The following is a 24,808-nucleotide window of genomic DNA, read 5'->3' on the forward strand; positions in this document are numbered from 1 at the left end:
CTTACAAAGACAGTTCTAAGTAATAAAACAAGCATTGTAGTTTATTCTGCAACGACAAGACCCACAAAAGATTCTGCTGGAGGGTAAACATTAATTTTATTAAGGGTTGTAAAGAATGATTATTGTTTCACATATATGAGAAGACTTTAAGATGCAAAAGCCTCTTAAGTTTGTCTAAAATTTTTGTTTAATATTAACATTTTTATCAGTCTCCTATGTAAGGTTCTACCCAAGTACCGGCATTTCTGAATGGGCTGAGGCTGGGATTTAGTGAGTTTGAAGTGAAAGTATTTGATGAACCGTTCATCATGAACGTATAGCCTACTATGTGCGGAGAGCATTCACTCAATATTATCATCTCATTTTTGACAGTGGTGGCTTTTAGAGGCTTTTGCATCTGAGGTCTTTATTTATATAGTATGTCCTTTTACTTAACAAAACCATTACATACTTTTATGGCATAAGTAGGCGGCCTTTGTGCTGTATTTCTCAAACACACTTCCGGGTTGGCGGGGCTGCCTGGGTGTGTGTCGTCGAGTTTCTGTTATTTTCCGACCAAAAACAACTGTCTGAAAGTGTACATCCAGTGCAGCCGCTCCGTATACACACAGGACATCGCAAAGCCTATATAAACAGTAAGTTTTTAATAATTTATGATTGAAGCATAAGTAGTACCAGTGATGCATTCCGTTATCATGATGCATTCACGATGGTTTGACTGAAGCATTCAAAAACCTCCTCGGTCGAAGACTTGCGGTTGGAAATTCAGATTTCTTTTGGCTATAAATCCACAGTGCTCTATCATAGAAATGCAAATAATATCACATGCACTGGTCTTATAGGAAATGACTCATACATGCCTTAAGGGCTTCCGTAAGTAAAATGATTAAACTCGAACTGAGTGATTGGAGATAACATGCCATAGATGCAAACATTCTTAACAGTCCGTTAACACTTTCCTGATTACTTAACAGTGTTGTGCAAGTTACTTCCAAACTGTAATACATTATACATTACTTGTTACTGTTATTTAAAAGTAATTCATTACCTTACAATATTACTGTCTCAGAATTGTACTGCGTTACATTACTCCTGTATTACTTTTGAGTTACTTTCACCAAAATAACTATACAGAAGTAGAACTTAACATTCTAAAATGACTAAGGCTGTAACGATATGCGATATGAAACCGAAATCGCGACACTCAGATCCACGAACCTGCAGAATCGCAACACACCCCTTCCAACTCCCAGCGTTATCCATACCGTCCCGATCCAATGCTACCACATCTTTAAACTACTATTAGTATTATCTGAAGTTAACTTAACATTATAAAATATGTAGACCTACACCACAAAACTAGTTGAGGATAAATTATTTAAAAATTGGCAATTCCAGCGTTATGGACATGACATTTGCAGACTTGCAGTCAAAACTTATACAATTATATAAATTCTCAGAAAATGCATTAATACCAAAATATTGAAACGTCTGTTTATCCATAGGCTCCTCCCAGAAAGGAGTCCAGACATTAGAAAAATATCAGTCTACACATGCGTTTTATATTTAGTATTTGGGAAATCGACAGTCATGTGAGATACAAAAAAAACTTTAACTTTTAGGAGGCAACGATTTTTTTTGTTGTAATTATGTGAATTACACTGCGCAAATCTAATGAAGAAGGGTTGGCTCTCCACAGAACATAAAATATTCATTTTATTTTATTTTTCGTGTTCGCATTTATGAGGAAAAAACAATGTTAGACAGTTCTCCGTTACGGACGCGACCGCTCTGAAGCGGCACTACTGCTTTAAAACTTTCACAGACACCTTACACAGAAGACAAGAAGCCTTTCTTTAAAGTGAATTTCGTTTTGTATTAATTGTACGGACCTGAAAAATATATCTATATTGAAATGTCTACTTGTAAACAGAACAATTCAAAACGAAAGAAAACAGACTGCTCTCTGCTTATGAAATGAAATGTGCATTTCTCTCTGGTGCATTCACTAGCCTACTGCGAAGATCGCGAGTCAGCATAGTCAACTTCATCTTGACTTTATTAATAAACAATCAACATGTCTCCTTGCTATATTTGCTTTTGCCGGTTCTTTGTGACAGCTTTTAGGTGCTTATCGGCAGCGCCGCCGCCCTTACATGAACGCGTCACCACGGCATCAAAAACATGATTGCGTGATGAAAACATGAAAAATACCACATAAACATAGCCTAACTGTTTAGAAAGAAAACACAGAACGAATAGCCATGCGCATACGTCCATCTCGCGAATGTAGTCTTCTTCATGCCATTTTCACCATTAGCAGCTTTTCCACTGGCCAGCGCGAGCACAGAGGCCGAAATCATACCTCACGGCACTCCTGTAAAAAATAAATCGCTATACAAATATATCAGACGCTGCCGTTTAGTCTTTAATTACAGACTTGGACACCACACGCGGCTATTGACTGACCACGAACAGGTAATTTAGCCTACTTGCATCTTTCATTCGTTAATGTCTGGCGGTCTTGCTGTTTTTTTTTTTTTTGGTTTGTTTGTTTTACAATTAAAACTAAAAGTCTGTTGTAACGCAAGTCTTGCCGAACATGTACCGAGTAAAATATTACTGAAAATTGATTAGTAATACCTTACACTACTGCGTTACAGCAAAACGTAATATGTTACTGTAATGCATTACTTTTGTAACGGGTTACTCCCAACACTGTTACTTAACTAACAAAAATTGTCCTGTGAAAGATTTCCCAAATCAGAATAGTTAACCCTTTCCCGTGTCGTTAAATTCCCTATTCTGATGATTTGTGAAAGGTTTCACTGCAGTTTTGTCAGTTAACTCTTTCCACTCTTTAAAGTATTCCTATAATATCTGTACCTCCCCCTAGCATTTGAAATGTATTGTATTTCTATTGTTTGTTTTGATATTTCTTCAATAAAAAAAAGTTAACTCTTTCCTGTTTCCTTAACTTCAATATTCTTAGCCCTTGCTCAGTCCTTAATTCTACTAATGTGATTTGTGAATGGTTTCACAGTAGTTTTTTTTTTCAGTTAGCTAACCCTCCCTTGAGTCCTTAACTTCACTATTCTGATTTGTGAAAAGTTTCAGAATAGTGTTTTGTCAGTAAATCCTTTCATGTGTCCTTAACTTCACTATTCTGATTTGTGAAATGTTTCACAGTACAATTTTGATCAGACTATACATCTGTTGGAACTCATGATGATAATAATGATATATACATTTTCTTAAAATTTCATGGCATTGAACATATATATTGTACTTGTAGAATTGCTCACCATGGTTCATAAAAAAGAACAGGAAGAGAAGAAAAGGAGGAAGACACTGAAAAAGAATTCAGCCCACAAGCCTCATTATTGCTCAAAGTGTGGGATGAGCTTCAGTGTGAAAACACGGTTCACGCGACACATGCGCATTCACACCGGAGACAAGCCCTACCAGTGCCAGCACTGTGACATGTGCTTCAGATCGCAAGAGAATCTGTCCGAACACACACGCAAACACACCGACGACAGACCTTATCACTGCTCTCAGTGCGGCAAGGGCTTTGTACGACCGGGAAGACTTAAAATCCACAGGAGAATCCACACTGGAGAAAAGCCACATCACTGCGCTCAGTGTGAGAAGAGCTTCAAGAGCGCAGAGGAGCTGCAGAGCCACACACGCACACACACGGCAGAAAGATGTCACCACTGCTCTCAGTGCGAGAGGAGCTTCAGGAGAAGCGGTCAGCTGATCAGACACATGCGGACACACACCGGAGAGAAACCCCACAGGTGCACGCAGTGTGAGAAGCGCTACTCACGGGCAGAACACCTCAAGGACCATCAGATCAGAGCTCACCAAAACAACACACACATCCACTGCGAGTAACGTGCAGCAGAGACACCACACACGTGAGCCACTCACCTTTCACTAATCACAACTGTGAAATGAAGCACTCTGTGAAGGGTTAACTGCCTAAAACTGTGCTGTGAAACCTTTCACAAATCACAATAGTAATATACAACACTCATGGAAGGGTTAAATGTTCTTAAAACATGGGGATGCAAACTGTTTACTACCACACTTGTTTTTATTTCCAATTTTTCAACAGATGTCGGATTGGCAAAGCTTAAATGAGGACGTGGATGAAGAGTGGTGGGAGCTGGCATACAAGTTGTTTCTTGAAAGCGATCCAAAAGCGATGATTTTGAAGCATTCTGAATTGTATATGAAGAGCGATAAATGGAATGATTATGGATTCCGCTACGACACACTCGTTCCTCCCGCTGGGACATTCCGGGATGTTTCCAAAAGGGCCATTTTGGTGGTGATCTCAAGAGCAAGGAGAATGAATTGGCAGGATTGGAAGAATCTAAATCCGCCATCTCCAGAATCTGATGTACAGGATCTGGAGGAAAATGACAAGAAACTTATAAACTGTGTTATTGACCTGATCTATGAAGAGGACGGCAGCCCACGACCATTTAACAGATAATGTTGAACTCTATTGATCGATACTGTAAGTCTGAACTAAATCAGAGCGCTGTAAGAAATTACGATTCCAATCAAAGTGCCTCATTCTGGCCTTTATTAGCAGTTGAATGAATAATGACCCAGCGCTGGGGAGGCAGTAGCTCAGCCCCTCATCCTGGGTATGGAATATATATAGTAAGAATATGAGGGGAGTCTATGGACAATAGGAACATACATTACTTTTTTTTTTCTTTTTCCCTTCCTGTTTTTCTTTCATGTACAGCACTTTGGCCAACCAAGGTTGAATTTAAATGTGCTTTATAAATAAAATTTGATTTGATTACATCATATAGAAAACATTCTATATGTGGTCAGTTTCCGGCTAGATCTCCACACATACATTTGGATCTAAAAAGGACCTTCAGTGTATAACATAGGAAAAGTAAGACCCTTCCTCCATTTCGAGCACAGAGGTCCACATAATGAACAACAGATGTTGCCAGTACATTCATACAGGACACAGGAATCCTTATATAGCATGCTTATACACTGTATGCCGTGGACTATGCTGAGACTTAAGACAGTTAAACTAGAACTTCTAGCAGTTTAGGCTTTTCTGTTAGAACGGCCTAAGTTAATAACTAATGATCTTTGCAACGGAAGTAAATCAATCAAAACTAACTTTAGCTGGACAATAACTTTATTCAAGAGCTGCTTTAAAGCCAAATCAATCTCTGTTACTTTAATCTCCTATTATTACTATAAAGCTACTTTGAAACAATCTATATTGTTAAAAGCGCTATATAAATGAAAGTGACTTGACTTGACTAAATGCAATTTGCAACACTATAATAGTATGTATGGCTATTCTGTTGCATCTTCTAATTGAAAATAATTTGAAAACATTTACTGTGTAGACTAAATATACGAGACAGTATTATGGCTTTCATGTTTTGTAGAAGAAAATGTTTCTTTTTACTTTTATTTTTTTTTTCATATTATATATCCATCAGTTAATCATTTACTTTTCATTTGCATCCATAGACTATTAACTCAAGATTAAGGTCTTGTTTTGTTGTTATATACAGCAAATTATGTCCAGTATTGTGCGTATTTGATGAATATGGTTGCAATAGACAGTTATTCGGAAGACAAATAATGTCGGATTTAAGAGTATGAATAAAACCGTTTCTTTGGCCTAACCAGTCTTTCTGTGTGGTTTCATATTAAAAACATAACATGTTCATGTCCATTTCTGCATTGATTACAGCTGCACTAATAATCCTAGTTGGCATGCTGTGGATTTTTAGGAGCTGGATGGTGACGTGTTGCCCTGTATGATCTCACGAATCTTCTCTGTATCAGTTCGCAGGGCTTCATTTCGTGGGTCGATTTCTAGAGCCGCTTGATAATCCAGAAGACCTAAAAAACATCAGATTGATTTAATTGTGAAATGATTCATGGATGTTACACTCCCAAAAGTTTATGCAGAAATTAAGAATGCATTTTGAAATTTAAATCCTGAGTTTGAATTACATTTGCATAGCAGTAGCAAAAAGGATGCAGAATTTTACTTAAAATTTTAATTTAATTTGATCTAAAATCTTTAAAAAATAACTTTTGTGTCCATGGTGTCCATAACCATACAAGTTATTTTTTAAAGATTTTAGTTCAAAATAAATGTAAGTCAAATTCTGAGAATACAGGGAACCCAGAATGCTCTAATGTACTTGTGTAAATGTATATATTCAATTTAGTTTAGTCTTGTTTTGATTAAGATTTATTCTGATATCTGAAAACTATGTGATGCACGTTATGTCATCTGTATGGCATAATTAATGATGGATGTGCTAATTGCTTTTGACAGTATTGAACAGCACTGAACAAACTCTACTATCATCATGAACAGAGGCCATGAAATGACTGGAAAACTCATGAAATGACTGGAATCCATAATTTAAATTCAGATTTATTTTCCTATAGAGCAGTGTTTCTCAACCCTGCTCCAGAAGGACCCCCCCAACACTACGCGTTTTCTTTGTCTCCCTAATCAAACACACCTGATTCAACTCATTAGCTCATTATCACATGGGTTAATGAGTTGAATCAGGTGTGTTTGATTGGGGGAACAAAGAAAACACGCTGTGTTGGGGGGGGCGCCAGGACAGGGTTGGGAACCACTGCTATAGAGCGCATCAGATATTTCTATATTAGCTGCTCAAAGTGATAGATTTCAGTGCATAGATTTACTGCACACATTTACATAGGTAACAGTATGTTTATGACTGCAGAGAGAAAGCAGAATACGCTCCAGTACCTTCCACATAGAGCTGAAGTTCACAGAACGCTGTTCCTCGCCTCACGTGAGCCTTCAGTCGAGCAGCAGCGTTTGCAGCGACCGCAGGCGTCAGCAACTCAAGAGCCTGTGATAGAGTGATGGAAATCAGTCCGCTGTATATGAAAATATCATTTAAAAGAGGAAGAAACTGACCTGAGAGCTGTCCTCAATGGCTTTGTGAAGATTTCTCAGTTTGAGATGACAGGCCGCTCGATTAGAAAATAAAGCCGGGATCTTCCTGTTGAGTTTTATGCCGAGATTATAGGCGTTGACAGCGGCCTGGAAGTTTCCTGCCATGAACAATTTACTGCAGAAAAAGAGAAAAAATAATTAGGTAATAATGGTATTTAAAACTGTTTTTATTGTTGTCATTAAAACAAATGACACTTGCTTGGATATTTTATTATCTAATGCAATGACATTCAGACATTTGTAAGTTCAAATGTTTTGGGTCAGAAAGATAAAAAAAACAAAAACAAAAAAAAAACACTTTTATAAGGATTCATTAAATTGATCAAAACTGACAGTAAAGACATTTATAATGTTATAAAAGATTATATTTCAAATAAACGCTGTTATTTTGAACTTTCTATTCATCAAATTAGTCAAAAATGTATCATATTTTCTACAAAAATATGAAGCAGCACAACTAATTTTTTTTATATTGATAATATTCATAAATGTTTCTTGAGCATCAAATCATCATATTAGAATGATTTCTGAAGGATCATGTGACACTGAAGACCGGAGTAATGATGCTGAAAATTCATTTTTGATCACAGGAATAAATTAGTTTACAATGTTACAATTGAAAACAGTTATTTTAAACCGTAATAATATTTCACTGTTTTTATGTATTTGTTATCAAATAAATGCAGCCTTGGTGAGCAGAAGAGACTTCTTACAAGAGCACTATCTTACTGACTCTAAGCTTGTGATCAGTAGTGTATATATAAAAACAAATAAACTGATAGAAGACAATTATATGTTGATTTATGAAATGTTTAATCTGTGACCCATAGTCCTCTCTGAGTGTGAAACTCACTCGCCCTTCTCTTTCAGCCAGTCTGGGTTTCTCTCTTCCTCGCTCAGGTCTTCCAGTTCAGCCAGATCTGTGTCCACTGCTCTCCTGGCCTCCGCCTGCTTCTTCAACCACTGCTCACACACACACACACACACATGATATATGTATTAGGGATGCATCAATATGAAAATTTTGGCCGATACCGAAAACCGATAACCAATATATTAACCGATAAATCCAAATTTTGATATAATTTTTATATCAAGTCTGCTGAGTCCCAGCTGAAGCAAATAATACATTATTTATTGGCTTTAATATATCGGCCGATATATCGTGCATCCCTATGATGTATGATTCTCAACTTTACAAAATGGATTCAGTGCTAATCCCTCTGGTTAAAGCAGATCTGACCTCTTCCTCCTCCGGGACGCGAGACTCTCTGAGCGCGGTGGGAAACACTCGCGGAGTGAAGCTGATCTTAATACAGCCAGCTGATCTGGGAACAGGCAGATCAATTGGCTTCGGTTTGATACTTCTCTGCCCTAGCAAGAAAAAAATATGGCAAATATATTATGACTTATATGTGTATATATTCTGTCTATTATGACAGAAATGACTTCTGCTTTCTGATATGAAGAGTCAAGCATCATGACAGTGCCTGAGAAGAACAGTGTAACATTAGATCTGCTCTAGACCTGAGAATTAAAGCGTGTTTACCAGATGTGTTGTTGCTGTGTTTGTGCAGTGGTGTGATTGCAGGTGTAACGTTTGCTGGCTCTGTTTTCTGATGAACCGCTTTGTTGTTGTGCTTGCCGGCTCTTTGCAACCTCTCCTTTTCTTCTGCGGTTTTTCTCTGCGTTTCTCTCCAGAAATCCAGTTCCGCCGTGGCTCTCGCACACTCTTCATCCTTCATCTTCTGAATCCTGTCCCGCTCCTCGTTCTCGAGCTAAAACGCAGGCAGAGAATAACGCAGTGAACTAATGTTCTAGACCACATTCAAATACATTGAAAAAAAGCTCTGTGCCAAATAATATACAGAAAATAAACTGTATATATGCATTAATTCAAAATAGGGTCGATTAAAAATACACTAAATCAATAATTTTTAGTCATACTGGTAGTATTTGTTGTACTTCCTTTTATTTATTATAATATCAAACAAAAGACAAACAAACACTGACTAGGCATGATTATTCCTATTATTGCAGTACAGTAATAATCATTTAATGAGAATCATAATTAGGGGGAGATGTGCAAGAAATTAATCTTCATTTATCATTGATTTAATCATTCTTTATGCAAAATATTAAATAATATAAGATTAAAATGACAGTTAAACACCAGAACCTTATATTCTGACTCCAATGTGATACTGTGAGCATATCAAGAAAGCCTGAAAAGCAAAAAGCTAAAAAGATGAAAAGCTAAATCTGAGAGCAAAAGTGAATCTCGACCTTCATCATGGTTTCCAGCGCATATTTCTTCTCCTGCTGAATCCTGGAGGCTTTGGCTTTAGACTTTTCTGCTTCGTTCTCCTGAACTTTGAGAATTGCTCGTTCTCTAACCTGCTTCTGTTTCTCTTTATCTGTGGGAAAAAAATAACTGTATATCTCAAATACAACCCCATACAAAAAATATATATATACTTCAAGTTCATTTTATTAAGTACCTAAGTAAAGTTCAAGTATATTATAAGAATACTTTATGTAGCAAGTACACTAATATCAATGTACACGTAGTATACTTGTAAGTGTACTATTCAAATACTACTTGAGACCAAATTGACCCACTTTTTAGTGTATAAAAGTATACTTGTAAGTATAAGTGTATAACTTTAAGTGTAACAGTAGTAACCTTTGAGTACACAACTAGTTTACAAATGTTTTCCTTTTGTACTTCAACTACGCAGATGAACTTATAGATATACTGATAGTTTACAAGTCAAATAAGTGCACTTTGTCTTTTTAGTAAAGTATACTCTCAATCTCAGTAAACTGCTAGATTACTAGTTCTATACTGCAAATAAACTTGTACATTTTCTTTAAGTGAACATAACATCATACTTATAGTCTACTATTTATAAATTATTTTTTAACTTTAAGTAAACTCTGTTCCTATTTACGTATCAATTTTTATACTTGAAATATACCTTTAACTGTACTTTAACTCTTTCCTTGCCAGCGTTTCATGAAACATGGCCCCCAGAATATTTTTGTTGTATGAATATCTAAACATACAATACACAAAATAAATGTCTGCGTTTAAAAACATTAAAATACTCAGAATTAGGAAAATATCTGTTTTGATTATAAATCAATATTTTCAAACAATGCAAGACAGTATGTAAAACTACGTGGAAAAAAGTATTTAATAGGCTACTCAATCAAAAGAGTAAACACAACTACAAGCCAAGTATACTTAGAATACTTTATTTATATTTTAAGTATATCTTGATCAAAAGATTGAGTACATGTATAGGCCAAATATACTTAGACTTGCTGTCAGAATAAGTCAAGTATACTTAAGTGTATTTTTAAGTATATTTCTGAAAAGTACACTTTCTTATTTTTAGTTTAAAAGAAGTATACTAGTGGACATTGTGAGTACATTTCTACGTAATGAATGAAAGATCTCCTACCAATGTTTGAAGAGAGCTGCTCCCAGAATTCATTTCTCCTCTTCTGCAGTGTGAAAACTGCAACACCGTTTCCAATCCTGGCTTCACTTTTCTCCTCATTTATTGGCTCAAATAAGAAAACCTCGAACAGAAACGGGGGGAAACTCACCTACACAACAGTTCAAGACACATGAATCGAGTGCATGACACCGTCGCGTGTTTCTCCAGTTACACATGTATGACTATGGTACATTAAAGTTAAACAGTCTATATAATGCTGACCTTCAGATACTCATCCGTGCAGATGACATTGACGTTAGTGGTCTTCGCTCCTTTTAAAGGGACGCTGATGTAAACTGTGTTCTGGTTTTGTGTCCATGTGTGATCTCTCACTATCAGCGGCATGTCTGACTAACTCCACTGAGCGCTAACACTGGTTGCTACGACGTGACTGTGGTTGCTAAGGGGCGGAGCGATCGATGGCGGTCTCTTATTTCCGGTTTCCACCACCAGTCAGCCGCGTTAGCCGTCCGCCATATTGGAACGGTCAAAGCCGGTCCGTGAACATTTCGAGAGCAAGTTGACGGTGCATCTGCAACCGTAGAAAGTTCTTCTATACTCTTTGACCGTAGTTAAAGACGCATGTATGAATATCTATATCTGCAATAGACTTCGGCAGGGATTTTGCTAAACTAACACAAAACAACAACTTACACAAACATGACATTAAAAGTTACCATAGTAAAAAAAAATGTCAAAAATAAAATAAAAACATTACCATTGTAAAAACCTGTAATGTTGGGTTAACACATATAAAAAAACACAAAACAACACATTCTCACCTGTCAAATGGTATCCCATTTCTTCAGGAATTTAAATCTCAGCGGTTTCACAATCAAAACCTATGCATATCTCTCACCTCATCTTTAGCGTTTCACCTCAAACTTTATCACACTTAATCATACATGAAATAAAGTAGACAGAATTTTTTATTAGAAGTTCAGAGGCTAGTAGTTATATGTTATGCTTAATATTGCCACTTACATCTTATACTACAATTATACATTTCTGTCAGAATTAATTGTATGTTGGGTCATACTCTGTGCATAATAATTTGTTACTGTGAGACATGTTAACATTATCACGTTTCAAATAAAACATAAATCAAAACTCAGTCAAATTAATTGACTGCATAGGGGAAAAATGTCTTTTTAAAATCAGTTTTATTAAACGCAGTTCAAATAACACATTTGAATAATGGCTTTTCCAAGGTTTTTCTATTAAACAATTTTCTATTCTCTGTTTTTCACAGAGAAATATGAGTTATCATAACACACAAGAGAACTTTAATTTACATTCAATAAACTTTATGTGCTGTACCAGCTTGGTTTTGAGGATGGCACAAATGTATTCATTTCATATTGTTCATTATTGGCTCTGTACATTTATTGTCCCGTAATAAAATAATTTCCATTCAAATATTCACACCCCATATTGATAATTGGGTAAATGATTCACTGCACAATGCCATCAGCTCAGGATCTAAGTATCTATTAAAACACATTTAAGGCACCAGGGGTCAACCGTCGAATCTGGCCAATTATACAAAGATTGTTTCTACATTATTTTGTCTTCATTGACACATTATTACTGCACAAATCAGTACACTACGTTTACATTATCTTGCTTAACAATTGAAGTCAGATCAGCAATAGTTGCATGAAGTTTACATTCACGATGCCAACATTTTTTCCAGGTCAACGCAAAACAACATTCTCTGAGGAGTAACACACACAAAACAACATGTTACAACAGCAAATCCAAACTGAGGTCAACATGAATGTCACTGCATCATATATTTAAAACTTTTCTAAATTAAAAAAAAAGTCCAAAATAAAAGAATGCATTCGAGATTATATATGGACAAATCTAACAAAAACATTTCCATATATTTTACTTGCTAGAGCTTCTTGTAATTCTCATTACTCTCAAAAGCAATTATCATCATACAGTATACAGTATTACAATCTTAATTTTCTTTAAGCAAAATATAATTTCTTATTGATCTATTTCCTTTGGGGTGAATTATGACATGCACATGATTCGTGAGATTCACCCATGACCACTGCATCATTAAATTAAGATCATTTTGGGAGATAACTGGTTAAAAGGACTGATGCACAAAGTATTTTTTGTCAATATAAATATATGTATTGTGCTATTTAATGCATCATGCCCGGAAATAAGGCCTTCAAGTAACAAATCCTCCTCAGTTTTGGCCAATCAACCCAGTAAAGAAAGTGTCAAATAACAAAGCTTACAAAAGTCATCAAGTGCATCCAAAGTTTCAATGTCAACTTGTTCTCTGGCTCTCAAGATTTTCACTTCATTTGATCATAAAACAATCAAAGAGCCAAGCTGTTTGAAAAACAGTAATAAGGAGGAACATTGCCAAGCAAAATCCATCACAACCAGTAATATTGCTCACTAACTAAACTACATGCCGCTAAAGTGAAACAAGACGTGTGATGATTCTCATCAGAAAATATGCTACAGTAAATATTCTACAGCTACATTCAATGGGAAAGGCCCAATCATCTACAAAACACTCAAGTTTCAGAGCACCACGTATTGCTATGTCTGGCAGATTACTCGACTTTAGATCTTTCTGGATAAATAAAATGCTGCTTGTGATTTTGAGTTACTCTGAAACCTGAAAACTGACTGTTAGAGTTACAGTTGTAATGTAAGAAAGCTAACCATTAAAAAAATCACAGATATTAAATGACAGTTTTTTCATACATTAATCAAGGCGAGCCGAAGGAAGACGTCTGACCGTGAACAATCACTGAAACGCAGGGCCGTTTCATAAGCACAGCCTGACCTCTGGATTTAAAGGCATTAGAAACATTAGACATCTACACAAGGACTAATTCAGCCCAAAACAATTACACAACTGTTCACAAGATTGGGGTTAGTACGATTTTTTTTCTTTCGAAATATATAATACTTTTATTCAGCAAGGACATATTAAATTGATCAAAAGTGACATTTATAATGTTACAAAAGATTTCAGTTTCAAACAAATGTTGATCTTTTGAGCTGTTTTCAACACTTATAATAATCAGAAATATATTATATTTTACAATATATTCACATAGAAAACAGCTATTTTGAAATGTTTTTATTGTATGTTTGATCAAATTGTAATGTTTTTTTATATATATATTTTTAATATTTTTTTATATATATTTTTTATATTTTTTTTATCAAATAAATGCAGCCCTAGTGAGCATAAGAGACTTCTTACAGAAACATAAAAAAATCGTACAGACCGCCAAAATTTGTACAGTAGTGTATATTCAAAAATGATTTCAAATAATTTAATAACCTTCAAGATGTTCCCCTATGACTTTCTCCTTTGTTATTCACTGAAAAAAAAGTAAATAGATCCATTTTAACAATAGGAATAGAGATGCACGATATATCGGCCACCATGTCGGTATCAGCTGGTATATGTTCATTTTTAATGTTATCATTATCGGCACGATAAGAAAATTGGCTGATATATTAAAGCCGATAAGTAATGTATTATTTCCTTCAGCTGAGATACTTCAGATGCGCACTGGTCAAAATAATGGTGTTGAATTGCTTGAAATATGATTGGAATCACTTTAAAGGGGCATTCGGCAACTATTTCAGCTTAATAAAACCGTTTAGAAATCATTTGGATGGTTTAATAACCTGTTCTGGTGAGAAATGAGACTTTCCCCGCTTCCCCCAGCGTTCCCAGGTGGAAACCAACCTTGCAACATGAGGACTAATGTCCCGGTAAGTTGGAAATAGGAAGTCTCGGGAGACGCGAGAACGAGCGAGAAACACACACGCCGACCTCAATGTGTATGATGCATTACCACCTCGGGAGACACACTCCACACGATAAAGTTGGCCGGCTCCGATAATAACAAATGTACATGAGCAGCGGTAGAAAGGTGGAAGAGGGGCCGCAAGTGAGTTTTTTTTATCGACATTGTTGTGAAATATACACCTCACAGCTGTAGGGGGAGCTCGTTGAGAAAACATGTGATAACAAAAGTGAAAATCAGCGAAGAAATAGCTAGAGTTGCCGAATGCCCCTTTAAAAAGGAAAATACAATTAAGTGCAGTGCCTGTCATATAAGCTTCATAAAACTATAGTGAAAACATTATAATTGTGTGTTTGGGACATGGCTTTTAATGGTGAGAGTTTAAAAAATGATATAAAATTTGTATATAGATTTATCGGCCAAAATATCGGTTATCGGCTTTCAAATACAAAGAATTATCGGTTAGGGATGGCGAAAACTAAACATTTTCTTGACCGACCACCGAGCCTCATTAGCCGGTTGAAACCGGTTAACCGATTAGTTTAAAATATGCCACGCTATTTGAAATAACAGCCATTTCGAGCCGCGCCTGCAATTTCGCAACTCTGTCGCATCTCTCTGCCGCTCTGCCTCCCGCTCACACACACACACACACACTGCCCCAGCGCCGCCCTTCCACTCACGTCACTTTTTTTTAAATCCCCTACTGCGCGGAACATGAGTCCCACAAACGCGGCGCCGAGGAGCTTGTATGTAATTGGAGGACAAATGGCTCCTTAGTTTTGAAATGGTTTGGGTACAAGGTGATCGCGTTGAAAATAAACCAGCGAAACCAGCCCGTGGTTTTCAACCGGGTACCGGGATTTAACTACGGTCATGCCGAGAACCCGCATTACGGGCAGCCGTTTGGTGGCGGAAACAAATGCGCACCTTCAAAATGCGTAAAAGACGCACCGGCCAAGGCAGGTCTAACTCACTGTGTGCCTTATAATAACGGACAGAACAAGTCGCGTTTTCAGGTGATACATCATAGATGATGTAGGCCTACTGTATTTAAGCACCGTATCACACAAGTTGCAACTTACATCTGTGTCATTCTTTTTGATGAAATGGTCCCACACACTACTTTTCTTTGCACGCTTCATCCTGTCGTCTGCCCTGGCTCTAACCTCCAGTGTTTTAGCCTGTAGCCTTTACTTTTCGCAAACCTTGTGAGCGCGCGAACCCAAACGCTGTGACCTCGCGCCAAATGTTTTTATTGGTTTATTAAGTACAAACAGGCGAGTTATGAAAAATTGAGTGTGAGGGATTTGTTCACTTCATACAAACATATCTTGGAATGAGATGGCTAACTGTAGTAGCGATTAGTCCACTGTCTATAATAGCCTAATTTAGAGATCACTTTTTTTTTTAACCGACTACCGACAACTTTGATCGGTTAACGTTGATACAGTCAACCATCGGTCAAACGGTCATCGGTTAGCATCCCTATTATCGGTATCGGCCAAAATTTTCAAATCGGTCCATCCCCTAAATAGGAAGTTGAGTAAATTCTAACAGAACTTTAATTTTGGGAGGAATATTTTTACATAGAAACAAAACAAGCCAAAAGAACTTTGGAACGCAGTTCAAACAGAAGAGAAACAATTCATTTGAACTTCCGCTCTCCAACAGTGTCACTCACGCCTGTCCTTCTCCGGTCACAGAAGGCGTCCTCGACACCTCTCTGGTTTTCCGCAGTTGCGCTCCGTTGTCCTCCATGCAGGAGTCGCAGCCCCACACCGCAGACATCTCCGCCGTTAGCAGATTATACGCCGTCTCCGTCATCCCCGTGCAAACTCTGTGGAACCACTTCTGACACGAGGCCTCGCACAGAATAGCCTCTTGGTCATCGTTGACTTCGCTCAGGCATATCCCGCACGGGAAGACGGGCTCGGATGATGAGGACGTTCTCCTTCTGTTCAAGACTTTATTATTGGTCAAAGCTCCGGTCCTGCGAGCTTGATCCGCCGACTTATTGGAGTGAATGACGCCGTTGAGTTTCCCCGCTCCCCCGTCCTGTCCGCTCGATCGGCTCTTCGTCATCAGCTCCGGCGTGTTGTCCTGAGGATTGTTCTCTTCACAGTTTTGATTCTGCTTGCGTGGCGAGGGGTTCTGCGTGGTATTTTTGCTCACGGCTTCACTCGGGTCCTGTTTAGGCGCTGGCATGCTGGACTTTAAGTTATTTTGTTGCTGAGAAAGGTTAGGGCTCATATTCCGAGCTGGGTTTCCCTCCGGTCTGAAACCAGGAGCACCTACAGGACTACCGCTTTGGTTGAGATTTTGAAGTGGGATCTGATTGACATGCTCTGATCTGAAGTGGATGCGGTTGTTGTTTCCGCCACCAAACGGCTGCCCGTAATGCGGGTTCTCGGCATGACCGTAGTTAAATCCCGGTACCCGGTTGAAAACCACGGGCTGGTTTCGCATCTGGTAAGGAGGCCCGTAGGGAGAAGGCATCCTTTGGGGCATTTGTGGGGCCATCCTGGGCGGCCCATAGTCACTAAACCCTGGGTAATGCGAGTGGCCAAAATAGGGGTTAGCAGGAGGCAGCGGCTTCAGAGATGGCGAGCTGTAATTGTCGTCGAAAGGATTGGCAGCTACAAGGTGATCTGAGCTGGTGTTTGGTGGAGGAGCATATTCAGACAGAGGAGAGAAGGACGGCACCTGTCGAGAAAGAGACTTTTATTTTCACTCTTGAATATGAATCAAAACCTCTGATACGCCTGACAATGAGCAGATTTTCTCCATATTTACAGACATATTAACTGCTTTTCTTCTAGATCTTGCCTCACTTGCTAAACACATCGAGACCATGAAATGCCCATGAAAATTTGGGGTTGGCTACTTCAAAGAATTTTGCTCACCAAGGCTGCATTTATTTGATCAAACATACAGTAAGAACAGTGAAATATTATTACATTTTAAAATAGCTGTTTTCTATGTGAATATATTGTAAAATGTAATTTATTCCTGTGATCAAAACTGATTTTCAGTATCATTACTCCAGTCTTCAGTGTCACATGATCCTTCAGAAATCAGTATAATATGATGATTTGCTGCTCAAGAAACATTTATGATTATTGTAAAATGTTGAAAACCGCTTAATATTTTTGCGGAAACTGTGATTGATTTTCTCAGGATTCTATAAATTATTTGCAGCATTTCTTTGAAATAGACTCTTTTGTAATATTATAAATGTCTTTACTGTCAGTTGATCAATTTAATGCATGCTTGATGAATAACAGTATGAATTTTGTTTAAAAAATCTTCCTGGCCCCAAACGTTTAAAAGGGAAAACTAGTTCTGGATCCAAAGATGTGTAACTCCGTCCTGCGGTTTAGAAGAGTTTCATACAGTACCTGTGTGCTCGACTTGCGTCTCTTTTTATCAGGGATTCCCAGTAAGAGCCCAGGACCTCCTAAAACATCCAGCCCACCTTCACCTCCTGTTAAGTCAAAAAGTGAGTTCAAATAAAATCATCCTCTAAAATATTTATAGTCAATCCAATACATATCATGTCTATGCACTGACGCGTGTATATGACATAAAGTCCCTGTATAATGGCTTGATGGAAAGTTTGATCTGTGGTTACACTTTATTTAAAAACACTTTATTTTACAGTGTCATGGTTGCATGTACATGTAGAGTAATAACTATAAATTATGCATAATTACATGCAACCAAACGTAAACGAAACCCCATCCCTAACCATAAACCTATGGTAAGTACATGTTTTAAAGTAATATTACTCAGTACTTAAATGTATAATTCCACTGTAACACAGACACCTTAAAATAAGTGTAATTATACATTTAAGTACGGAGTAGCCTAATATTAAGAAACTAAATGTACTTACTATAGGGTTAGAGTAGGATTGAGGTTTGGTTTAGGGTTAGTTGAATGTAATTAGGTATATTTTATAGTTATTACTATAGTAACTACATGTATGACACTGACACTGTAAAATAAAGTACTACAGTCTTACACAAACATTACATTAGAAGGTTACAACAATAAACTATAGCACTGAAGTGTTAGTTAAACATGTTTCATTAAACTTTAAAAACTAATTGGGTGGGTGACATTTAAAAAAAAAATAAGCCATAATGATAATGATGTAACCATTGCTATCATTTTCACTACCTTCTTGTAACTTTTGAGATTTTTGCTTTTTAATGTTACTTCATAGACATGTCATTGCCAGTTTTACTATCGCATGCTCTATTGATGTGCGTGTAATAAAAAAAACGTTGATATGATTTCTCTCGAATTGCGTATCGACTCCAAACTTCCCCAAAACTCCCTGTAAAGTAGCGTTCATCTGACAGCCTTCACTTTGAGGCCTGACATGCTGTCCTTTTCAGAAGCATGTATCTGAATATGTCGCAGTCTACTTTTCTGTTCTTCCCCGAAGGCCTGAAGGCCCGCCGCTGCAGTCGCTCCGGTAATTACCACGACACCGAATCAAAGCCTATGAAACACGGAAAATCCACGTTACCTCGGTTTCGTTTTAGAGAGAATGAATCTTTATCCTGCTCTGTGGACATTACAAGCTCCCTCACATGACTCAAACGGGAAAATGGTGTAACTTTGATGTCAGAAAGAGTGATTGTAGTCAACTCGTCTTGTTCTTCCCCCGTTTCGCTGCAATCACGGCGGCGGCGGCGCTCCATGCGCGACCGGGAAGCGAATTTGCTATTCCTACTATGGCGATTGTCTTTTAATATTCATGAGCTGTCGATGAGCTAAACCGTCGCCATTTGAAGTGTACCAATGACGTCATCGATAAGACAAAAGGTGACAAAATTCGCGTACGTATGCACTATGTATGCCGTTTGGTAATAGAAATAGTGCAAATAGTGTTCACTGAAAATTCCAAATAGAAAAAGTACACTTTAAATACCCTGATGATGCACTTAATTAACCGATTTTGAATGACAAAATAACCTTATATACACTCTACTGCTGAGTGCAAAGTGCACAAGGAAATAGTGTATACGTGCATAAGTTGTTACTTCATGTCTATGGTTACAAGTGCGTCATTTGGGACACACTTCCGCAACGTTCTCAGAGCTCATTAATATTAAAAATGACGTCATTGTCAACGTCAGCACGGCCTAATTTGTATTCAAAGACTAAAGCCTTCGCCATAGTAGTTTCGGTAATTGCGCGAGCAGGAAAGCTGCGCCCGTTTACAAAGTTTGGGAGGAGCGGACACCTTTGACTTGTTGTTTTACCGGGCTGTTCACGGAAACGGGTAACTCATCCGCGTGTGTTAGTTTACTTTAGCGCGATATCTGTAAAAGGAGGCGGGGCTCTCGGTGGAGTGCGCGTGCGTGAGCGCAGATACCTCTCTTCATCAAAGCACGTATGTGTGTGTGTGTCCGAAGCATAGACTGTAATAAGTATATACTTTTATTCATCAAGTATGCATTAAATGTATCAACAGTGACTAAAACACTTATTTTTTGCAGTACAGGACCTCCTAAAACATCCAGCCCACCTTTACCATTGCTTGATGTAACACGACCCGTGAGATGATAATGATCATTTGCTGATGTAATGTTATACTATTAGAAAGTGCTGCCTGACTGCATTTTAATTTTTCATTTACCTTAATTTAGTTTTCGTATATGTGGGTGTGACACCAAACTATATATATATTATTATTTCTTTATGTTTTTGATCAAAAATACAGGAAAGAAAACCGTAATATTGTGAAATATTACAATTTAAAATAATGAGTTTCTATTTTAATATACTTTAAAATGTATGTTATTTCTGTGACTCAAAGCTAAATTTTCAACATCATTACTCCAGTCTTCAGTGTCACATAATTCTTCAAAAATCATTATAATATGCAGATGTTTTATCAATGTTGGAAACGGTTGTGCTGCTTAATATTTTTTATAACCTGATACTTTGTTCAAGATTTTTCAAGATACAAACTTTTGTCCAGTACTATGCATACAGTACATTATACGTTTTTCTAAATACAAATGCACTTACTAAAAATTACACACACACATTCATATAAATCTTTGGGAGATTTTTTTTATTCTCAGCAAAGACCTCAAATAAAATTCTTCAAGAGAAAAGAGACACCATTTGATACTTGTCAACATTTTTATTTAAACTGGAAATTTGTATAAACAATCTTATTTGTGGTAGTGGTGGGAAGGGGGGTCTACTGTAAATGTATACCTTTTTGGCATAAACATTAACGTAACACGTGGTACATGTATTTGAAAAGCACAGCAGAAGATTAACAAGTGGAATTTTATTTATTAAGAAATACATTCAGTTTTAAGGCGTATAGAAAGATTTACTGCTGCAGTGCAATGGAAACTCACAGGAGGAAACCAAACATTCACTGCTTTCAGAAGAGTTCTCAAAGCTCTCCCTTTTCCCCTTCAATTTAGGCAAATTACGAATAAAACACTTCAACAGAAGAATGCAGAACAGAATCCATTCGAAAATCAAGAGTTTAAGCAAGTGCAGTTCACATCAATACTAAATAAAGTGACATGAAACTGGATTTCCTGAGTAAAATCACCTCAGTGAGGCGGATGGGTGAACCTGCGCACAACTGGACATGCAACCTGAGAAGTTTTAATCTTGCATGAACAGAGATCATCTGTTTGGATGCATAATATGCTGTGAGGAAGAAACCCTAACCCACTTTTGGCATATTTTATGATACTGCATTTCTAAATGTTTGTTGTGAATCAACTTAAACATAGCTAAAGAACTGATGCATGGAATTACACTTGCGCACACACACACAAAGAAAACGCCCAAAGCGAAGTCAACAATTTAACACAACAATCAATATTGTTCTAAAACACTAAAGCATTTTCAAATTTATATCAAAAACAACAATTCCGGCATCATATCTTCCCACAGAGAAACATAGTGTCGGCCCAGATCCGGCCCACATCTGGTACACGTGGATTCAACGCAAATCCGGGTCTGGGCCGACACTGTGTTGGGTTGCTGAAACAAGCATTTTCTCCCCTGGTCGGCTGGTCTGGAGTTTTGTTTTTGGCAAGGTCTTGGCCACGAGTCGGGCTGGAAGACCAGACCAGTTTAAACCAGCAAAGACCAGCAAGCCAGCTTTCAGTACTTCCAAGCTTTTTTCTTCAGCAGGGAGAAACCAAATACTAAATCAGTATTTTCACAGAATACGGGGTACATCATCCCAAAAAGCAATACAATATTCCTCCTCCAGTGAGAAAAGTTATAAAAGGAAAAAAAAAGGCATGATATCCATCATCTTTGGTTTAATTGAAAGTCATAAACGATTGAAAGCACGATCGCGTAACACTGTTTTTGGTTTCCTGATGTCTTTTGGTACGTAGAAATCAAATCTACTTAGGAATATAAAGCTTTGTAACAAGTGAAAAATGACAAAACACCATGCAAATGAATCTATAATAATCATCCGTGCAACGGTGACGACTTTCTTTGGTTTCAGGCTGTTTGCTTTGAAAATATATATATTTTTAAACTGATTGTGTCTCTCTGATTGAAATGCATACAGTGGCCAATCAATTTCCCCTGATTGAGAAGAATTTCAGCCGCATGGAATGTTTATTAATATAATATAATAATATCTTCTCTCTTTGTATATAATTTCCATGTACAATAACATCCATGATGAACGTGAAATTCTAATAAGGGAATCTGATAACTGCAACATTTGATTTAAGGAGGTGAATCTCATAAAGCCTATCAAGACCATTTATAGCTAATATTTCACTTCAAAAGAAAAAAAATAAGAAATTACATTTTGCATTGCCAAAATTATTTTCACGACAATTAAACCATTAATTTATAATTAAATATATGTTAAGTTAAGAGATTATGTTAATGAGAATTTAGGGGTGAAATGTGCTTAATTCTCATGATAATAATGTCACAATGCAATTTTGGTCTGAATGATCCGAAAATAAGTTTCATGTTTCTTATGCAAAAATTGAATTTCTTATTTTTCTCTTGATTTCGGAGTGAAATATGACACCTCATTTGATCGCAGGATAGCAGGACGTCTCTCCTTTTTCGTTGGTCTCTGGGTGAAACATCTTTGGTTTGATTCAAGGATAATCTCATTGTCATCTCTTCATCCGAAAGACCAGCAAACATGAAAGAACAAATGAAAGAGCAAACAGTCCTGCAGATGATGGCGTGTCACCGTTGCACTTACAAACATCTCGAAACTAACCTGAAAGAAAAGTGCTACGCTCATGTTGCTAAATCTAAAATAGCATCAACTATTTCAAAGCACTAAAGTAACTAAAATGTGTACTCAGTAGTACATATACTGTATATCAAGAAAAATAGATATCTTTTGAGGCAAAACGGTTTCATGATCAGATTTGATAATTATTTTTGGTTTTCTAGAATAATCATTCGACTGCAATCAACTGAATCTCCTGATCGTGTATCTGCGCAGCTCTACACACTTTAAGGCCATTATTTAAAGCTATCGGTTTTGCTGAACTAAGAAACCTCAGTTCAAGCATCTTTGGTTACTTCGTACTCAAAAGAAGAAGACAGGAAGAAATGAACTACGGAAACAAATCACACACATTCAGTACGGGTCAACCGCCCTTGACTCGAGGAAGATACCCTGTCGATCAAACCATGTCACTACAAAACACATGGCTTTTCAAATGATTCCTGAGGTAAAGCAAATAAAAACACAACTACTGCTAAAAATCAAAAGGTAAAATGAAGTAGTATAAAACAGGGACTATAAGAGCAAAAATACACACATTCATATGACGAAATCACAAATAAAGACAAAATACTCAATCCTATGTAAACGCTCAATTTAAAGTTAAACGTTTCTGAACCTGAGGTAGGTATAAAACACCATCCCAACCATGCGTGACGCAATAAATCTGTGAGAAAGTTTGATGAGAGGGTTGATAGCCCCACCCACCGTGGAATCCTATTGGTTAATCCTAAACACCAACTGTGTTCTTATTGGCTGTGATTGTGTCACAGCAGATTCAGCAGGAGATTTGATGAGTGTTGAGCTGGGTAGCTCCGCCCACCATGAAATCCTATTGGTCCTAAGCCCTGCATATTAAACATCAACTATGTTCTGATTGGCTGTAATTGTGTTACACAGCAGATTTGTTGCATCACGCCGGGTCAGAATAGGTAAAACACTTTTGCAATCCCATACTTCAGGACTAAACAAACAATAAACACAGACAAACGCACAAACTCAGCGAAAAGGAAAAAACGTTGTCGAATAAGTGAAATTTATAAGAGGATATTAAATATTTAGTAAGTAAACTGAGGTAGATTAGGAAGTTAAGAGAGGCTTTCCTCTCTCGATGAGGTTACGTCAGAAAATGCGATAGTCGCGTTTGCACATTTTCTGACGTTTTTTTTTCTTTAACACATTCATGGTGGGTGAGATTCTACTTTTTTTCAGACACACAATCATTTATAAAATTGAAAAGAAGAAGAGAGAAACAAATAATACATTCACCGAGAAAGCGGAGCATGTGTGAACGTCTCGGGTCGTCCACACAAAGCGTTCAGTAGTCCATTTAAACAGCAGGGGGCGCCAGAGAACATAAGGGTTTTTGCTAAACAGGATGAAGCTCAATCATTTCCTGTTGCTGAAATGTATTTCCTGTCACTTCTGCCATCGGCATCACGTGGAGATGTAGTTGTTTCTCTGTAAGCTCACCCGAAGCCGGGCGACTGTCGACACCCAGAGACAGGTTGGTTGCCTCCATGTCGTCGTGAGAGAATCGTCCCGAGTCGCCCGTCTCATGACTGCCCTCGCTGGAGTGTGAGCCCTCGCTGTCGCCCCCTGTTGGCTCAAACAGGCCCTGCAGGGACGACGGCGGGTGTTGAGGGGATGTTTCTGTATAACACAGTAGGGTGGTTCCCTGATGATAGGAATATGAAGGACTGGAGACCTTCTTCACATCCTGATAGGAGCAGAAAACACCAGTAAACGACAGAGACGGAAGGAGGGTTAAAGACACAAACTGTTTTGAAAATGACATTTAAAAATGGCCAAACGTGAATCCCACAAGCCCCATCACATTTAATCATTTATATCAAACAGATATAAAATACAATTTTGCTTAAAAAAAATATCCTATTTTATTTTTTATCCGTTTTTTTTTACATTATTTTCAAGGCATTCACAGTATATTTCCCTCAGATTCTCATTACTGTAATGTAAAAACTGACATATTAAATAAGAATACTCTAATTAAAATGTAATGTTTATATTTTCAGATTTAGTAATCAGTTTTAATAAACTTGTTAGATTTAGTATTAAGTTGCTTTTGTCATTTTATTCAGTTTTCTACTTAACTTAAAATATAATAAGTATTAAACCTAAAATAAATTAAAGTTTTCATCTAATATTTATATTTTAGTCTGAAAAAAAGGAATTG

At 37.3% G+C, this 24,808-nt stretch overlaps 4 protein-coding genes across 5 annotated transcripts in view; 1 reads left to right on the plus strand and 3 right to left on the minus strand.

Moving 5' to 3' along the window:
• The first annotated feature begins 488 nt into the window (after positions 1-488).
• On the plus strand, positions 489-5,687 carry LOC143700878 (uncharacterized). The gene is made up of 3 exons (XM_077194618.1): positions 489-635; positions 3,296-3,923; positions 4,124-5,687. Exon 2 carries the CDS (start codon positions 3,307-3,309, stop codon positions 3,898-3,900), a length of 594 nt encoding a protein of 197 aa, XP_077050733.1. The 5' UTR covers positions 489-635; positions 3,296-3,306; the 3' UTR covers positions 3,901-3,923; positions 4,124-5,687.
• Positions 4,576-10,989, minus strand: dnaaf4 (dynein axonemal assembly factor 4). Its single transcript, XM_077194616.1, has 9 exons — positions 10,747-10,989; positions 10,486-10,633; positions 9,302-9,432; positions 8,565-8,793; positions 8,259-8,389; positions 7,869-7,978; positions 6,977-7,130; positions 6,803-6,908; positions 4,576-5,907 (listed from the first exon to the last, which is right to left on the minus strand). Exons 1-9 carry the CDS (start codon positions 10,867-10,869, stop codon positions 5,792-5,794), a joined length of 1,248 nt encoding a protein of 415 aa, XP_077050731.1. The 5' UTR covers positions 10,870-10,989; the 3' UTR covers positions 4,576-5,791.
• Positions 10,990-15,415: 4,426 nt separating this feature from the next.
• On the minus strand, positions 15,416-19,139 carry pygo1 (pygopus family PHD finger 1). Of its 2 annotated transcripts, XM_077194621.1 has the most exons (4): positions 18,935-19,069; positions 18,665-18,843; positions 17,732-17,816; positions 15,867-17,036 (listed from the first exon to the last, which is right to left on the minus strand). In XM_077194621.1, the coding sequence occupies exons 2-4, from the start codon at positions 18,691-18,693 to the stop codon at positions 16,011-16,013; spliced, it is 1,140 nt and encodes a 379-aa protein (XP_077050736.1). In that variant the 5' UTR covers positions 18,694-18,843; positions 18,935-19,069; the 3' UTR covers positions 15,867-16,010. The 2 variants fall into 2 exon arrangements, with proteins under 2 accessions (XP_077050735.1, XP_077050736.1); XM_077194620.1 differs by lacking the exon at positions 18,665-18,843 and having other exon boundaries at positions 15,416-17,036; positions 17,732-17,817; positions 18,871-19,139.
• A 4,633-nt stretch (positions 19,140-23,772) lies between these two features.
• The window catches only part of prtga (protogenin homolog a (Gallus gallus)), a 50,228-nt gene continuing 49,192 nt past the window's right edge, over positions 23,773-24,808 (minus strand). Inside the window, exon 19 of the mRNA XM_077194619.1 lies at positions 23,773-24,331. Within this exon, the coding sequence (XP_077050734.1) occupies positions 23,981-24,331 (351 nt within the window). The 3' untranslated portion in view covers positions 23,773-23,980. The remainder of the gene's footprint in view (positions 24,332-24,808) is intronic.

The sequence above is a fragment of the Siphateles boraxobius genome, unplaced genomic scaffold (assembly GCF_051911475.1).
Source record: "Siphateles boraxobius isolate OS27281-9 unplaced genomic scaffold, OSU_SipBor_1 32, whole genome shotgun sequence".
Classification (NCBI taxonomy): domain Eukaryota; kingdom Metazoa; phylum Chordata; class Actinopteri; order Cypriniformes; family Leuciscidae; genus Siphateles; species Siphateles boraxobius.

What these genes read in the sequence shown, in the direction of transcription:
- LOC143700878 (XM_077194618.1), top strand. Translation starts at nt 3,307, where the DNA reads ATGGTTCATAAAAAAGAACAGGAAGAGAAGAAAAGGAGGAAGACACTG.
- dnaaf4 (XM_077194616.1), bottom strand. Translation starts at nt 10,869, where the DNA reads ATGCCGCTGATAGTGAGAGATCACACATGGACACAAAACCAGAACACA. An exon ending in TGGCTGAAAGAGAAGGGCGA is followed by an intron (nt 7,131 to 7,868) that starts GTGAGTTTCACA and finishes CTTTTTCTGCAG; the next exon opens with TAAATTGTTCATGGCAGGAA. An exon ending in CCATTGAGGACAGCTCTCAG is followed by an intron (nt 6,909 to 6,976) that starts GTCAGTTTCTTC and finishes ACTCTATCACAG; the next exon opens with GCTCTTGAGTTGCTGACGCC.
- pygo1 (XM_077194620.1), bottom strand. Translation starts at nt 19,045, where the DNA reads ATGGAGCGCCGCCGCCGCCGTGATTGCAGCGAAACGGGGGAAGAACAA. An exon ending in CTCTCTAAAACGAAACCGAG is followed by an intron (nt 17,818 to 18,870) that starts GTAACGTGGATT and finishes TTGACTTAACAG; the next exon opens with GAGGTGAAGGTGGGCTGGAT. An exon ending in GACGCAAGTCGAGCACACAG is followed by an intron (nt 17,037 to 17,731) that starts GTACTGTATGAA and finishes CTTTCTCGACAG; the next exon opens with GTGCCGTCCTTCTCTCCTCT.